The following is a 17,997-nucleotide window of genomic DNA, read 5'->3' on the forward strand; positions in this document are numbered from 1 at the left end:
TCACCTGTTTTTGTTTGGTGTTTGTTAGCCAAGTCTACCCTAGCTTTAAACTCATATCTATCAATGTTTTATCATTTGAAATAAAAAAAATTGGGGAATTGTTTAATGTCAATGACTGACTTTAGTGTCATCATTTCAGCAAGTAGAACAATATTTGAGTATTCAACACTATAACAACGGGGGTTCTTGTTTGAGTAACAAGTGATAAGCTTAGCAATGGGGACTATTGTGTACGTTGTCATGTAATGTGGGTCACGTGTCTGCGTCCATAGGGTTCATTCATTGTGTCGGGTATTGTTCTCTAGGGGTCCCACCACTCACGGTTTTCACCATTTTCATAACAAGTAGTGTGATACAACTGCCTAGGCTGTCATGTTGTCTGTTTTGATACAGAAAACAGGAAAGTACACTACACTACACTACTAGTCCCATTGAGTTTTCGTGTAACAGAAAGTGGTGCATTTCAGGGTTTCACATTACGCATTTAACAATGATCGTAATTCTAAATAATGCTCAAATTGAATCATTTTGTCCGGTTTGATAGAAAAAAATGAAAAAAAGAACTACACCGCCAACGGAATAAAGCACTACACTGCCAGTCGCTCTGACTTTACATTTAAACGTAAGGGGTGCATTTCAAAAATGCACCCTATAATTGGGTACATTCCACTTCTGGCTAATGACTCATTGGTCATGGATAAACTAAAGCTTAGGTTCTGACAATGTGATCTAACTTTATATACACCATGCATACACGTGTAACTGTAAATGTAACAAACCGATCAAATGTAACAAAAGTATAATAGAGGCAGGTTTCTTTCATAGCCTATACGTCGAGCAAGAGTACAGTTCCCGGGAAAAAAAATCCGCGAAAATATCTGTTGACAATAGCTGAATATCCCGCCACGACAGCTGTGAGGCTGCAGTAGATCCCATTCGCTGCCTTTGTTGGAGCATAAAATGCTTTTAGCCAATAAAACGGTAGAAACCGATGACGACACCCTTGAGTGACGAATAGACGCCAGGAGGCGGTAACATCAGCTGAGGCATACTTAGTAAATTGGCGGCAGTTCGACAGTTCGACTTGTTTCACTGAAGACCTACTATATCGTCCCGAGAGGAGACGTACAGTGTGAATTAAAGGTAAGAATGTCAATGATGTTTGTATTAATTCGAGATAATATGTGCCTTTTTAATGAAGGCGTGAAGCAACTATGCGTTTGTGACTTCCAACTTATGTTAACCTGTTGCCAACTCGTTTTAGAATTATCGATAGCCAACTTTGGCGCCGATTTGGCGGTTATCAGCTTGCTAGCCCAAAGCCCAAACTTATTTCATTCAACTAAGTTACTGAATGGTCATAATAAAATGACAGCGTGATGTTGCATATATTTGAAGTTAGAATAGCCTGTTTATTTTCTTGGGATTATTTTCTTGTGAATGGTTTATTTACCTGGCATTCGAGTTAGCATAACTGTAGATGGTCTTCAATGCTGATTCATTGAAACTGTGACTTGATCTCTGTTGACATGCTCAAGATTGTTTCAATATCGAAACATTACTGCCTTCTATTGAAGGTGAATTTAAAGAAATACATACATTGAATAGTTGGCGCCACATTTCCGACGTAGCATTGTCCTTCCGCCATTTAACTGTCCCGCTACGTGGTAACACTTTCACACATCACTGTGAAGTTACTCCGGAGACCAAGAGAGAAGGAACTTGGAGTTTGCAACTATCTGCTAATTCTGGGCATGCTAAAGACCATGCTAATTTCGGGAGACTTTCATTGATCTGATCCTCATCACATTCATTCTGTGTTGATGCTAACTGGATACACGTAGCGTAGCCATCAAGTAATGTTGAATGTCACCCGATGCAATTCCTGCAATATTCTCTAACCTGTTAAAATGACTAATCTCAGATAAGTTCCTACTTATGATTTATCTTACTTGCGTTTGCCTCTAATGACCAAGGTATACTTGCCATTATGTAACTCCCCCCTTTCTTCTCCAGATCACCCTTCCTGTTGTCTCCTTGAAGTCTGTGGTGCGACACAGTGTGGAAAAAATGCCCAGCACACGGTCCCGGAGTCAGCCCACCCTGCCGTTCCCCCGGCGGAAGTCCTCCAGGGCCATGTCCTGCTCCAAGAGCTCCCCGCAGCTGGAGCCAGAGGTCCCCCCTCCAGCAGTAGCCACGGTCCCGGCCCAGAGTGCCCCTGTCTCCCCCAGGCATGCCGCTCTCAAGGGTGCCCCTCTGTCTCCCAGACTGCCCCTGAGCCCACGTAAACGCATGGGTGGGTACTAAGCTCTACTCGGGGCTCGAAATGTTTTGTAAAGTTGATTGATCAACAGGAGCTGGGGCGACTTTAAATTGTGTATTTAAATAAAAATAAAAAACTCTGACAATACAGTCACAACTGTAGCTGTTTATATTTTGTATCTGTAGACCCAGCAGACCCAGCTTGTATTCTGTGGCTTGTTATCTTTAGAGTCCTGAGTGTAGAAGTGAGAAGTGACTGTAAATTCACTGAGGCCACCTTCTCATTTCAGGCGATGAAAACGGGTGCAACACCCCTCCATGTCTGCTGGGGTCGCCCCCAAAGCAGAGCCGAGTGGCCCTGACGTCCCCCCTCAAACTGGCGGCGTCCCCCAACAAGCTGACTCTCTCCCCCAACAAGACGAAGACAGGCTCCCCCCGCAAGCTCTCCTTTGACGAGAACACCCCCGTTTTCTCCTCCCCCACTCGCCCACAGCGGGTGGATTTCCCCCTCTCTCCCCTGTCTCGTCAGTCTCCCAAGAGGCAGGAGACGCCCTGCAAGAGCCCTCGTGTTCGGCCCGAGGGGAAAGCTGTGAGCACCCGTCTCTTCTCCGAACAGAGTAAGTTCCACCTTTTTGACATGGTTATGAATCCATACTCATGCTCCTATTCACTGTCCATTCACCTCTATGGTCAATATGTAGTCTATGGGATATCTTGAATGCACTATTCAAGTGCATTAGTCTAGAAATGGTCAGTGTTTGACTATATACCATCCCGACCTGGGCCAGCCTTTATCAGTATGAACACACTAGTTACAGTACTTAATGTGTAGTAATATAATGTATTCGTATGACTGTAATACATGCGTGTGTCTCATTTATGGCATACACAGATGTCTGAATAAACCGTTGTTAACCCTGGTCTGTCATTTCACCTCTCATAGAGTCTCAGTACCAGAGTGTGAAGCAGGCTCTCCACACCGCCGTGCCCGAGCGGCTGCACTCACGCGAGGCTGAGCGGGCCGCCATCGTGTCCTTCCTGGAGTCCCACGTCGTGCCGGGTCTCCCCTCAAGCCTCTACGTCTCCGGCGCCCCTGGCACGGGCAAGACCGCGTGCCTCAACTGTGTGCTCCAGGAGAGAGAGGTGAGTGGGGCACACATCCTGCCAGGACTGGACAGTCTCTTCCCTTTTTCTTTGAGGGGGGTGGTGATTTTATATTCAACATCACATATTAGATAATAATATAGAACTGTAGAATTGCAAAGTTCAAAGTACTTAATTTGTCACAAAAACGAGACAGTAGAGGCAGCAACAGACAGCTGGACATTATCTGCCACAGCTAAATAATAATAAATAGAACTAAGTATAAGTTAAGTATAGAACTGTAGAATTGCAATCTCAATTGTTAAAGATAATTGGCTTGTTCTTGTAGACAAACCTAAATATTTAGTTTTTGGGGCTTCCTAAGATTGTATGTGGCTTGCTGTGAGCATAAGTCCTGTGAATCTCTTATAAAAGGTGCTCATTATTTTTAAAAGCTTTGTCGAGTTTGGTTACATTTCTAGTTGAATTGACCTCTCTCTCCCTCCTCAGGATCTGCTGAAGGGCGTGCAGAAGGTGGTGATTAACTGCATGACGCTGCGCAGCTCCCACTCCATCTTCCCCCTGCTGGCCGAGAAACTGGGGGGCACGCGGGGCCACAGCGAGGGCCGACTGCAGAAGCTCCTCACCAGCAGCGGCCCCACTGTGTAAGAGCTGCCAGCATTGATTCGTATCGCCGTGACAACCAAGCTAAGCCTTTGAGGGGCCCGCAAAGTGACCTGTACGCGTGTTTGTCCGATATTTTAATCTAATGGTCTTCTTCTGCCTCCCTGTGTTTGCTTACCCATAGCCTGCTGGTTCTGGACGAGATGGATCAGTTGGACAGCAAATGCCAGGATGTTCTGTACACCATCTTTGAGTGGCCCTACCTCCCTCGATCCCGCCTGTGTCTTATCGGTGAGTGTTCGGTGGTCTCTGTGTGAGGTGAATGTTTGCTGTTGTGTTGGGAGGAGTGACTGTGGCGGTTCTGGTTTGGACAGATCTGGGATCTGTGTGTCGAGACGCTCTGCTAATGCTACTTCTCATCTGCAGGCATTGCCAACGCTCTGGACCTGACGGACCGCATCCTGCCCCGGCTCCAGGCGAATCCCCACTGCCGCCCCCAGCTGCTGCACTTCCCTCCCTACAGCAGGCAGGAGCTCACCGCTATTGTGCAGGACCGCCTCACACAGGTACGGCAAGCCTGAGAGCTCAATAATGCATGTCGCTTGATGCATGTCTTTGTGCAAGTAAAGCACGGCATGCAGATATTTGAGTTTTGTGTTTTTACTCATTATGTAGCTCTCCTATCTGTACTGGTCCATTAGTTTATCTATTAATTCCTTTTAGTTACATTCAGAAGTCTTACATGTGTATTTGCCAATGGTAGATGGGTACGGCACGTGATTATAGTTCAAACTACAATTAGTTAATGTGTTAACCTCCTCCGTCTTCCAGGTGGGTGGGGATGGAGTGCTGGATGCAGCAGCCGTTCAGTTCTGTGCCAGAAAGGTGTCTGCCGTGTCGGGAGACGCGCGCAAAGTCCTGGACATCTGCAGGTCAGTCAGCTAGCCAGATGTGGCCAAATCCTCACTGCTGAAGTCTGTCCTCTTTTTAAAAACACCTGAGATTAATAATCGAATGTTGAAGTCACGGTTTATAATCATCTTGTCACAAAGTAGTGCTGATGGTATTTGTTTAACGGTAGTTGGTTTTAATTCGAACAGACTGAAAAACCGTTTCCCCAGTATTCACATAGGGCCTGTACAGAAGTCACTCTGCTAACTGTCTCTGGTTTCTCTTTCAGGCGAGCAGTTGAAATGGTCGAGTCTAACGAAAGGTCAAAGAAGTCGTCGGATCCTACCGCCGACGCCAAAGGTAAAAGCTGTGGCACAAGGGCATCCCTGTAACAGAACCAAACATGTCGGCCATCAGAAGTGTTGAGTTTAAAGAATAGCGGGGGGAATCATGAGTTAGCCACAGATTTCTGTTTAGCTCTGGGGAAACTCATGAACCTATGAAAACACTCGGCAGTGAAAATATAGATTGCCACTGAACTACGTCATTGTTGACTCCTCTTTAAACGACCTGCAGAGCAATGTCTCACTCCTGTCCCCGTTCTTCCCTCCCCTCTCCAGCGGTCCGTGTGAGCGTGCCCCAGGTAGCGCGGGTGCTGTCGGAGGTGTACGGCGACCGCATGGTCAGCGGCAGCGGGTCCGAGGGCGAGAGCTTCCCCCTGCAGCAGAAGCTCCTGGTCTGCTGCTTGCTGCTGCTCACACGCAGCGGGAAGAGCCGGGAGATCCCCCTGGGCAAGGTGAGACCCGCTCAGACCAGATGTGGTGGAGCCATCATGGCTTTTATGTCCCATAGTATGAGGACTGACATGGCAGTGAATGGCTTTACCAGACTTGATATGCTTCGTGATTTGTATGGGAGGCAAATTAGGATGGTAGATTTAAGTATAGGGAAGGACTGATCGCATAAGGAATGGTGTGCATAGTGAGAACATGAAAGTATGTAAAATGGAATAGTCTGGATTAGTGCAATGTCCTTCCCTTAAGAGACCATAACTGATGAGTGATCGTCCATTAGAGGATGCTGTGAATACGGTGCCTCTTGCTTAGATGCATGGATCAGAAGTCTTGGGTTAAACGTTTTGAGTTGAGCTGCAGCTAACGGTGGGTTTCTGTGTGCAGCTGTCGGAGGCCTACGCCAGACTGTGTGCCCAGCGGCAGGTGGGGGGCGTGGGGCAGGGCGAGTGCCTCTCCCTCTGCAGCCTGCTGGAGAGCCAGGGCATCTTCTCCCTCAAGAAGGCCAAGGAGGCCCGTCTCACTAAGGTATTTACACATGCACGCCTACCTACCTATCCTACCTCACATCATAAGCCTTTAGGATTGTGTCTTAACGCGCGCACACACACACACACACACACACCCACCCACCCACACACACCCCTCCTACCTACCCACCGTACCTCACATCATAATCCTTAACATTATAAGGATTCACACACACACACACACACACACACACACACACACACACACACAGTCCCTCACTCACCGAGACACGAGTCGATCCTTCATTTGATGGACTCGTACTCGATTTACTCTTGTGTGCTTAAACATTTCCATTGTCTGCTCAAAGTTGTGATCCGAATCTTAGTTTGTCCCTGTCTTGTTCCTCAGGTGTCTCTGAAGATCGAGGAGAAGGATGTGGAGAACGCTCTGAAAGACCGCGCTCTCCTGGGCAGCATCCTAGCAGCGGGGCTTCCCTGAACACGTGTAAATACACACAGTCCTCACTCACCCCGCACCCAATAACGTTCAATTCCTTGCAGATATTTATTTTTTTATTCTGTATATTTTTGTAAATTACTTTTCTTGGACATTTTTTGTGGTTGACTGGATAGATGATGCATAGGGAGTTGCTGTTATAGGCACATATAGCAGGTACATGGTACGAGTACCTACTGGCCAGATATTTCAAGATGGAGTCAGTGTCTCTTTTTAACGGGATCATCTGAGATTTGTTTTATTTTTGAATTGTATACCTATTTTTATTGTAGAGCATTTCTATGAAATTTGAATCTCAAAAGGTTTTGCTTTTGTTTTTTGACGACCTCTGTAGGTCTTTGTCATACTTGTCATAACGTTATTTTTTTATTAAATTTTTTTTAATAAGTGGTTTTATGGTGTTACCCCATTTTGTGACGTAGTAAATGTGAATTTTGACTCATTGAAATAAATGTACACAACCTTGAGGCGTCCAATTGCTGTAATTGTTTATTTGTAGTTGTAGGCCCGTGTGCTCGTGTTACACTGAAATCTGTAACACTAAATGGCACAGAATGGGTGAATTGCACGTTTGAGTCATAAAACCCTCAACCAACTTGTTATTCAGATGACCGATCGCTAACAATGACGGTCATTTCTGTGCCACTGAAAGAAATGCTTAAAGCAGCAATACGGAGATCTCTTCCAAAACTAGTAAGCCAAATATCAGTGTTTTTGAAAGCACACAATGGGAACTTTAATTAAATGCAGAGGACTAGCAGACACTTTTATCCAAAGTGATGTTGGTTTTATTCTTTGTTAATTACAACTTTGATAGTTATATTTTACAATATAAATGAAACATAGGAATTATATTAATATGGTGCATAAACATATATATGGAATATAAATATAAAAAAAAATGATGCAACATATACTTCTAATAAACTGAAAATTATAACCAAGATTAGGTATATTTGGCATCTTGTCTAATTTCATTTTATGTATGGATGGAAAACCTGCGCTAATGTGCTAATGAACTATACTGGGTAGTGTCACATCACATTTATATTTAACCTGCTATCAACTATTCCATTTAAAACAGTATGATGACACTAGGACTTATTCAACAGCATAAAGCAGTACAGCAGCAAGGATTGCACATGTGTTCTTCCTCATGGTCAGTCGAGGAGGACGGTGCACGGTCTCCTGTTTCTCAGAGCTGTGAGCGGTTTCTCACGTTACTGTACACGATGCAGTCCTCTTCAGGCCTAGAGAGTGTCAACAACACAGTCCTTACCAGTACATCTCAAACAATACAAGCAGCACATTTACTGTTACAGCAGATACCGTACAAGTAATGCCACAACAAAATGGCCGATTTGGCTGTGTTGAGCCTTTTAAGTGTACTTTTAAGTCTACAAACGAAAACGTTTACTCGTGGCTTAAGGTGAAGGTGCAGGACCACCTTGTAAATACCTTTGAAGTGCATCATTGCTTTGTTCACACAGGCTGTACCAGCTTTCCAACCTGCTGCATTACTGCATACCTTGCACAGAATGTGGATATGTGAAACTGGCCCACGCCCACGCGCTGAGATTGGCAGTTTAACGGCAAAGAATGCCTATTGCTTACCCTGTGGCAGACGCTTCAGGCTTCTGGCCTTCCTGTCGGTAAGCGCAACGGAAATGAACGCTGGCGTACTGGACGTCACCCTGATCATGAGACTCTGCTCTCTGTGTAAGGCCAGAGGTCGTAGGCCTCGCTGAGATGCTGCTGTACACAGCGCTGAGGTCACTCTGATCAAGAGAGGGAATAAATAAATCACGAGGGAGTTAAAATAGGCTTTGCCAACCACAACCACCTTCTGTGCAACAGCAAGTGAATTCAGTTGGGTTTCTAGCAAGGTTTGCATTAGTGCCAGCACTTCTAATAGGGACTTTTACTTTCTGTTTTTATCTGTGACTAAGGCCTTACAAAATGTTTGTTAGGTTTGCCTTATGAGGTATTTTGGATAAATGGGATACGTTGTAGCTGTTTTGTTAGAGGAAGGAGGGATTGGGTGTCCTTTCATATATAACTGTGCTGGTAAGGCTCTTGTGAGTGTAACAGGAAGTGTGTCCTGTCTGGTCTCCAGGGTTACCTGGGTCGTTTGGATTTGGAAAGCACTGGGTAGGCACCCCATCAAAGGAGGTATAGCTTTGGGACACAAAATTACATCAAAAGCTCGGAAAGCCAGTTTGCTCACCTGTGTGTTATCCACCTGTGCACCTGCAGTTGATTTAGCTTTCCACGTCCTGTTTTAATGGTAAGTACACAGTCAGTGGTAATGAAACTCGTGCATTTTGTGGTTAAAGTTAAGGATACAGACAAAGCTTAACTTGTACTGTATACACTGTACCCCGGGAAAAAGGATTTCAATATTACATGCCCCAGATAATGTATGTCCCAAACATAATTTGAATCTCAATCGATCACCTTGCACACACAATCCCGAGAGCCAACATGGCAAGAATCATGAAGAGGATTATTCCAGCTTTCACAGTCAAGGCAACCGCGTGTTCCACTTTGACATCGTTGAGGATGTAAATAAAAATTATTACAAAACAAAACAATGATCACAACATAATAAAGAAAGCAATTATACTGCAGGATCACTATACAAAAAAACACAAACTAAATGTATGAATCGCAGAGCTGATCACACCATACTGACCTTCAAAAAAAACTGAAACTTGATTGGAGTTCTGGGAGCCTATTTCATTCCTTGCCTCACAGTGGTAAAGTCCACTGTAAACAGGGGTCACGTTGAAGCTGAGACTCTCCCCTGTGCCTTTGACCATAGATAGTGTTGTAGTACTGAAATGCCAGGTGTAGTTGTGCACTGGTGGGTTGGCATCACTGCTGCAGGTCAGAGTCACAGAACTGCCCTCCACTATTTCACCAAAAGGACTCAATGACGCTGACACACTCTTTGGTAAATCTGTTGAAATATGGGTACAGTGTTTTAACTTAAAAAAAATCATTGCAGGCAGGCATATGAAGTTATGGAATATTTCCTTAATGTGTAAGAAGTGGCTGCTCTGTCCTGAAGTGAAATGTGCTGTCTTCTTACTATGACCTTACCAATTTACTTATCAAGGTGCTTATCATTTTTTTTTTTTTTTATTAGATTTTTTGCCCACAGATCTTTGGACGACACTAGCCAATATCTTGTTATGTAAAGGTTCAGAGTTCACAAAATTTGACCCCCTGCATCCCTACCACATTCTTTGAACGCTTGTGAAATTACATTTATTACGCTTAATTTAATTTTGGAATTTTGTAAGCTCATTAATAATGGCATATAGAAGTCATTTACCCAATTTCAAATTAATCATCCATATGATGTCACTACATAAGGTAACACCATGTTTTCCTTTGTTCCTCTGACATGGTTGGTCTATCTTCACAATTCATTTGGACTAAATATTTACAGAACCTTTACAAATGTACAAAGTCTTTCGCTACTTGGGGCAGTTTGTACATCGTTCTTGTTGGAGCCCGATGATTGATGCTTGCGGCAATTTTGTTATTTATGTCCTGTGCATGCACAGGTGGTCATATAGTGTTAGCGACATAACCGCCTCTGCTACTACAAACACATTGCCCTGGACTGTAACTTCACTCCCCAACACTAACCTACATATGCCAATACATAAACACATTCCCCATAAGACATTTCCTTATCACGACATTACACTAGTCCGCTCTACTTCACACCCTGTCGGTTCACAGTCGTTTATCAAAACAAAATACACAACAAACTTCTTTATTCTTTCCAAAAACAAATTCATTCATGACAACACTCTTCTCTTGGTACGCAAAACATCTTGTTATTTCACTTAATTCTTGCTCATTCTCTCACTTCACGGGGCAGTCATATTATGCACCCCGCAATGTGGTAGCCTATGTCTAGTTGTAACTATATGGCACTAGCTAATCACATCAGTACGTCACATATATGAAAGTTTAGTGGATAATTTGTATAATTATAATTCGTATAATTAGTCAATAATAACAGGTTAACTTACACCTGACGTTGAGAAACACAGCAGTGGAGGAGAGACTCTTGTGTCCTTTAACAGCGCAGGAGTAATTGCTTGAGTCATGGCCTCGTACTGGGTTGAAGTAAAGGTTCTTGCCAGATGTGTTTGCGTGTTTGTAGATCACAGAGTTCTTGTACCAGATGAATGTGGGCTTGTCACTCAGAGTGCAGGAGGTGCTGCAGGTCAGTGTCACTCTCTCTCCCTCTGTGATTACAGCTGGAGTCACTACCACCTGCAGAGCTGGTAGACATGTGATGTGAAAATGTGATGACACAGCAAATGTGTGTACTTAAAGCTTGTGTTTTCAAAGAGGGCTTACAAAGAGGCTTACCTGTAACAGAGATGTTGACTCCAGGTAATCCAGAGTAAGTGTCACCCTGTTGTGTTGTAAACCTGAAGGCATATTCTCCAGAGTGACTCTCTCTCATGTCTTTCAGTCTCAGGGTACAACTATTCTCTTTATTCCCAACATACTCTGTGTGGTTTTGATAGTCTTTATCCAAACTTAGATCTACCCAGAGACGTCTTGATTTCCGCTTGTTAAACCAGAAGGTTTTGCTGACGCGGTGATCTCTGGGATATTTGTAAGTGCAGGAAATATCCACTGATGACCCCATTAATGCACAGATGCTGTTAGATGAGTAGGTCACACCCCAACACTGTTTTCTTGGAGCACCTATAACAACGTTTAAAATAGTAATTCATGAGTGTAAAAAGGCCTCTGTGGGGTTGGCCAGCAATATGCCTCTTGTAATGAGTTAAATGATCTACTGATTTATGGCAATATTGTGGTTCAGAGCCACAGGTTTTGAGTACTGTGTTTTCGAGCTGAATTAGAGTTGTAAAGTGTATGTATTGTTCCTCACACACAACAGGGGAACGGCGAGCCTCGTAACCTCTCACGGCACAGGAGTAGTTTCCCTCTTCTGATGGTCTGGTTGAGTACAGTAACATGTAGGCTGTGGTCATTTCTTGTAGAGGCTGTCCATTCTTGTACCAGACATACTGAGTGTTAGAGCCCAAGCTGCAGGAGGTGCTGCAGGTCAGTTCAGTCTGATTTTGTTTCTCTACAACAGCACACTCCTTCACCCGCAGGTCTGAGAGGACAGGTTGGAGGTCATTAAGATTTTACCTTCTTTTAAAAAGAAAAGAAAAACTTTTACTCAGTTTTACTTGAATTGTACTTAGTTGTTCATTACCTGTGATTGAAAGTGCAACTTGTCCAGTCTTGTTTGTTATCCAACTCACATGAAGAGCTGTGTAAAACCGAAAGTGATAAACACCAAAGTGATCTTCTGAAAGTTTGTCTATTTTCAGGCTACAGTCAGGATAATCAGATTTGCTGTGTTCTCTGACTATCCCACTCTGATCTTTATACCACTCTCCTCCCTGATATGTGTCTCCACGACTTTTCCAAGGGTAGTCATATGTGCAGGGCAGGACCACTGATGCCCCTTTAAGGCCACATGCCCTCATAGAGGAGTACGTCACACTCCATTGACACTGCACAGCTGAAACACAGTCATACAGACAAAATACTGTGGAGATGAAAAAAAAATACCGCTCACAAATAATTGATTTGTGAAAACAGTTCCCAGACACTGAGTCTGTTTTGTTAATTCAACATGAGGCAACATCTAACAGCCATTAATTAAGCAATAAGGTACGAGAGGCAGTGCTGTATCGTGAATAATGTACTGTTCAAGGGTGCGGCAAACCCTTGCACAAACAAAACAAACAAACAAACAAGGCTGACTGCAGTCAGTTTTTTATTGCACGCACAACTATTGCACTACAAGTATTGACGATACTGTACTGCCTCGAGTACCGTATTGCTTTTATAATACGGTTGCCAGCAACATTATAAATAGTAACTAAATAGTAAGCTGCCTTTCAGCACGAAATAGTTGTAATAGCCACCAAACGTTGTGTATCGCATTTCAGTAGCCTAGACTCTAGAGAAAATAGTCCCCGAATGTGTGGCTGTTGCTATACAACAGACAAACAGCATTGGGAACATCACGTTTGTTAGCCTATACTCTCCTGAGCAAGCTAAAGTGGTAATAGCTAGCGAGCTGTTTACGGTCACAACCCACAGAAAGTTCAAAATGCCCGGGATATGTTGTGCTGATGGATGCGACAACAGTCGCCAGAGAAAACCTAGATATACAATTGATACAATCGTGAATAATTGCTGTGTCTTATTAGAGCTAAACTCCCCTGAGCGAGCTAGAGTGCTAATAACTAGCGAGCTGTTTAGCCCTTTGGGATTTGGCTACAACTCGTTAGCCCATATTGGCACTCTTGATTGCTCAAGAACGGTTAGCTTTGATAAGATCCAGGATACATGTCCTGTGATCTCATACATAATGTTTTTGTCTCCAAATGCCATATCTTGGTGTCGTTCACCCATCCTGCAACTGCATATTGAAAGGCATCTCTACTCTTGAAATCTCCGGTTTATGGGGATGGATTATGTACAAGATAAATGTAAATGTCGGGAAAAGAAAGTTGGGGCAGATGCTTTGCAAAAACACAGAGGAATTGCTAATCGCTAACGGCTAGTAGCATGCTAACCTTTGATAGGTGGCTAATACACCTCGCAAATCCTCTTAGACATATTTTTCAGTTACAATAATGGGGTTTTTATATTGTACAGTGTCTATTTCTCGGTAACTTTCTAAAAATCTAAGCAAAAAAAAGTAAAACTTAAAACTTTTAGGTACAAATACGATGATCTACAGAGATTTGGTCCGCCATTTTTTTTCTAACTAAGGTAGTATATTTTGAGTGCGCACTGATATGGAACGCTCAGGTAAATGTAAACAGCTGTACAGTACATTATGGCTCAATACAGTACACCCCGTGACCTCCTTTCAACCAATCAGAATGCTTGATTTCATCTACCCGTATTATAATATAATATATACCATGTCAGTGCTTACTGTATATATCACATACATGTTACATACATACATTAGTTGGTACATGACTGTGTGTTACTCTAGACCATACCTGTTAGGAGAAATTGGGCCAAAAATACGTTCATGCCTTTAAAAACCATGACTTGTTCGGCCTGCAATCATAAGACCAGACAGGACAACAACCATTCAGTAATAGCTTGAGGTGATTATTTTCATTGAATTCTGTGCCATTCATTCTCAGATATCAAAGTGGAAGACTGATGAGGAAGCTGTAGCATTCATGACCGCTAAATATCAAAAAATATATAAACATTTTTGTTAGATAAATTATTATAAAGACATTAATATTAATGAGACAGAGACCAGCAATCAGAATGTCAGTGCTTTGTCTTTTGCAAAAGAGGGAGAGTGTCACAACCAAATATCATGAACAAACTCCAAAGATGAGCTGGGCGCAGTCAGTGTATATAGTTCATATAGTTCCTCAAAACATGTTTCATAAGCAGGCACGGGACATTATTCTGAGACAAGACGTTGACCCTTGTCTGACCCTTGTCTGATCAGTAGGTGTCTGACAGCAAAAACAAGATGTATCACTTCAGCAAAGTGTCACAATCATTCATATCGCAAGAGTTGGTTCCTTAATTCAGTACATGTAAGCATTAAACATGTAACATTTTTAAATTAGCATTTATTTCATTTATCTTCACTCCTTTGAAATGCAAACATTTGATCACTATAATTTCTTTCCTTGATTAGCTTCGGCTGGCTTAGTAACTTGTTAGACAGAGGAGGCAGCAACCTCTGACCTGACCTGACTCTGACCTGGCTTTGACCTGGGTCTGATCTCACTATGGTCTGGGTCTGATCTCACTATGACTTGGCTGTAATCTATCTGGCTATGACCTGGTAGAACAGATTCCTATATGTTATTATTATGCTCAACATTTTAAACCTGCATCAAACTACATAGATGGTAGCAATTATAGTTTGAAATATATGAGAAAAGGTGGTTAATTTTTATGTTACCGTGATATATTATCTTGGGGTACTTCTTCAAGACCTCACAAATTGTGTCCATGTTTCTTGCGCACTATGATGCAGTCCTGACTGAATGTTTTTGATGCGATGCCGATGCCTCATTTATCATGACAAAGACAGAATCAGCGAGAGCACAGGATGTTGCAAACAGTAGGCCTTAAATGTCAGAAATCACATACACAGTACAGGACTGCATATACACAGAGATAAGTTTATAGTGGTAAGTCCAATTAATAGGCTTAAATCAATGCAAGTATAATAAGAGTTTCTTTCAGTGTTAACATCAAAGAGTTGATTTATTTAACTCCAGAACAAGTAACTTCAGCACTTCAGATAACTGGTGTTACACCGCATATCCCAAGAAGGTTAGAGTCTGCACTGACCACTTCAGACTTGACAGTAATGTGCGATGATAAAATGATTGTATGCCTATAAGCTTGCACAGCCTTTTGTCATACGGGTAAAAATATGTTTGGAAAACAGGTATTATCACTAATGAATCATCATTGGTAAGCCATATATTTGGTTACCAGGATGCACTCTCAAAACCCCCCACCCATGTAGGGTGAAGCACAGTAGACAGGGGACTTTCCCCAAACTTAAACTTTCTGTTTAATAAACTAGTTATGGCCCAGCAGAGATCAGAGATTTGCATGAAAATGAGAACTGAAATATGGACATCGCCCATCCCAAGAGCTTTGTACTGTAACCCACAGCGGCAGGGGATATGTTATGACGGATATTACAGCGCTTGCCAGCATAGGTTGCATGCAAAGACAATGTTTAAAAATCTAAAACCCATCCAGTTTAAATTGACTTGCAAGTTGCCTGCATCTGAGCAATCATCAGCTCACGAATGATTTATGAACAGATGAGGTTGCAAGTGTGGTGCACAAATGGAAAAACAGAGAAATGAAGCAAACATGGCTAAACAAGCTCATCATCCATCACCTGTCTCATTACATAGCATCATTTGTTAAATCCAAAAGGACTTTAACCCTAGTTAGTGCTGGTAAGCATTACTCTATATATTACTAAGTCTATACATAACTCAGTCTATACATTCTGACAGAGAGAAACAGAGTCCCGCTTAAAAACATGGGATGGAATCACTAACTGTGTAATTACAGTCCCGCCTTGGAATTCAAGTACTCGACAGTTAACCATTTCAACTGAGACATTGCCCTTACAGTGATATTCATTAGGCATAAAAACATGCAGTGGAATCACTAACTGTGTAGTTACAGGACCATAAAATAGTATCACAATCAAACCATGAAAACCTTTAATTTAACATTTTAACTTACAGAGCTGCCTCTGTTACTTCATCTTGTAAAAACTGCTGGGTCAGGATCTTGCCCGCATAAATTCCAAAATGTGGATGTTTGATTAAGTAAATAAATAAATATACAAAGCGTGAAGTCAATTTCCATAATGACGCAAATCACAGGATACTCACAGGTTATATCCAGTTCTCAACAGAGAGGGGTTTTGAGCACATGCTGTAAGCCTACTCCTGTCAGTGTACTGGCTGGGTGAAGTATATAGATGGAGGAAATAGTGATCATCTTTCACCCCCATGTTCCTTTCTCGTCTTCCTGTCGAGAGCTGTGATAGTGGAAGATGCTGTTGCTCACGTTAAGCTTGAGACGCGCTAAACTGACATCAAAGAATGAGAGGCAATGAAGGTGTTGCGTTGCCTCACGCCGCCTGTCTCTCAAGCAGTTATTAAACTGTGAACATCCTTCATACTCTCAGGTCTGTGGTAGCTGTATCTGTCTGTTAGTTACGGAAGGTGACTCAGGCAATGGAACAAAAATTGTTCATGCAAAATCTGGCAGTGTGCAGTGTTTTTTTGCAGTGTTAATAACTAAAAGCATGTGAGTCTTAATTTGAATCTTCTTTTGCTTCTCTACCAAAACAGTGATGGTTAATAATATCTATAAATAGTTCATATTTTCCACAATTAGCTCAGAAACACAAGGAGTAGGCTACTTTTGTTCCAGCTATAAAAGTGATTGCACTACCTTAATAGTTTTCACATGTGTATCAGGTTAGTGATTAGACCTCAAACACTACCTGATTAGTTTTGACCTGTGTATTAGTTGGCAGAATGGCAGGATGTCTAAATGTTATATTTCATACAGTCCAACCTAACAGAAGATGGCTGTTCCATCCCCGTCTGTTACGTCTCCTCTCCGCTGACCGTGAACACAGTCGATGTCCACTGACCCAGGCTCTTCCTTCTCTCTCACTCAGACCCAGACCCAGACCCAGACCGACACTGTTCACCCATTTGCCGACGGTAGAGTTTTTTTTTTTTTTTTACATTTAATTACTTTAATGTAGGCCTGCCCTAAGCTATAGAAGGTCGAACTTTTTTTCTGAAACTATCACTGTAATTAGGACTGTCCATCAATCAATCAATCAATCTATCACGGTAGCATGTGACATTAAATATTTATAAACTTACTAGATGGTGAAAGTTGCTAATATTTATACTAATATTTAATATTATAATACGGGTAGATGAAATCAAGCATTCTGATTGGTTGAGAGTGAGTCACGGCCGGGGTGTACTGTATTGAGCCATAATGTACTGTACACCTGTTTACATTTACCTGAGCGTTCCATATCAGTGCACACTCAAAATAACGGTAGATTTTGCGCGACCGTTAGTTGTCATTTCAAGTTTGACCGTTACCAAACATGTTTCGTGAATGAATGAGATGGTGAGATGGTCTAGCAAGGAGACCTGGTATGTTTTCAGACGACGCACAAATTAATGTCGATCTCCTAGCTAATCATCAACAAACTTTTGGTGCTAGGCTAACAAACGTGCTGTTCCCAATGCTGTTTGTCTGTTGCATAGCAACAGCCACACATACAAGGACTATTTTCTCTAGGCTACTGATATGCGATACACAACGTTTGGTGGCTACAACTATTTTGTGCTGAAATGCAGCTTACTATTTACTTATTATTCATAATGTCGCTGGCAACCGTATTATAAAAGCAATAAGGTACTCGAGGCAGTACTGTATCGTCAATAATGTAGTGTTCAAGGGTTTGCCGAACAGTACATTATTGACGCTACAGTACTGCCTCGAGTACCTTATTGCTTAATTATAAGTACAATATATTATAAGTACACATTTGCCAAAAAAGTTAGTTATGTACCGCAACAAAGTACTATACAGTAGTTTTGAAAAACTTGCCCCAATAGAGGGTAAGTTCTGAATAACTGCTGTAATGAACAAAAATACCCACTGGGTGGCATCACTGGTTTAGAGAGTGGAATATTGGAAAGCAGTGTATATTTTTCTT

At 42.4% G+C, this 17,997-nt stretch overlaps 2 protein-coding genes across 4 annotated transcripts; one reads left to right on the plus strand and one right to left on the minus strand.

Annotated features, from left to right (window-relative positions):
- The first annotated feature begins 1,033 nt into the window (after positions 1-1,033).
- Positions 1,034-7,085, plus strand: LOC105900263 (cell division control protein 6 homolog). The gene is made up of 12 exons (XM_031562332.2): positions 1,034-1,143; positions 2,017-2,296; positions 2,553-2,879; positions 3,206-3,405; positions 3,856-4,010; positions 4,154-4,260; positions 4,396-4,535; positions 4,801-4,901; positions 5,150-5,220; positions 5,481-5,656; positions 6,039-6,179; positions 6,531-7,085. The coding sequence occupies exons 2-12, from the start codon at positions 2,071-2,073 to the stop codon at positions 6,618-6,620; spliced, it is 1,734 nt and encodes a 577-aa protein (XP_031418192.1). The 5' UTR covers positions 1,034-1,143; positions 2,017-2,070; the 3' UTR covers positions 6,621-7,085.
- Positions 7,000-17,698, minus strand: LOC116219217 (B-cell receptor CD22-like). 3 transcript variants are annotated; one of them, XM_031562331.2, is made up of 11 exons: positions 16,130-17,698; positions 13,721-13,781; positions 11,905-11,961; positions 11,572-11,802; positions 11,037-11,381; positions 10,691-10,945; positions 9,334-9,600; positions 9,096-9,183; positions 8,866-8,914; positions 8,253-8,416; positions 7,000-7,888 (listed from the first exon to the last, which is right to left on the minus strand). In XM_031562331.2, exons 2-11 carry the CDS (start codon positions 13,767-13,769, stop codon positions 7,834-7,836), a joined length of 1,560 nt encoding a protein of 519 aa, XP_031418191.1. In that variant the 5' UTR covers positions 13,770-13,781; positions 16,130-17,698; the 3' UTR covers positions 7,000-7,833. The 3 variants fall into 3 exon arrangements, with proteins under 3 accessions (XP_031418191.1, XP_031418188.1, XP_031418189.1); XM_031562328.2 differs by having other exon boundaries at positions 11,905-12,216; XM_031562329.2 differs by lacking the exon at positions 16,130-17,698 and adding an exon at positions 15,978-16,032 and having other exon boundaries at positions 11,905-12,216.
- Positions 17,699-17,997: the final 299 nt, after the last annotated feature.

Source organism: Clupea harengus, chromosome 24, assembly GCF_900700415.2.
Source record: "Clupea harengus chromosome 24, Ch_v2.0.2, whole genome shotgun sequence".
Taxonomy (NCBI): Eukaryota; Metazoa; Chordata; class Actinopteri; order Clupeiformes; family Clupeidae; genus Clupea; species Clupea harengus.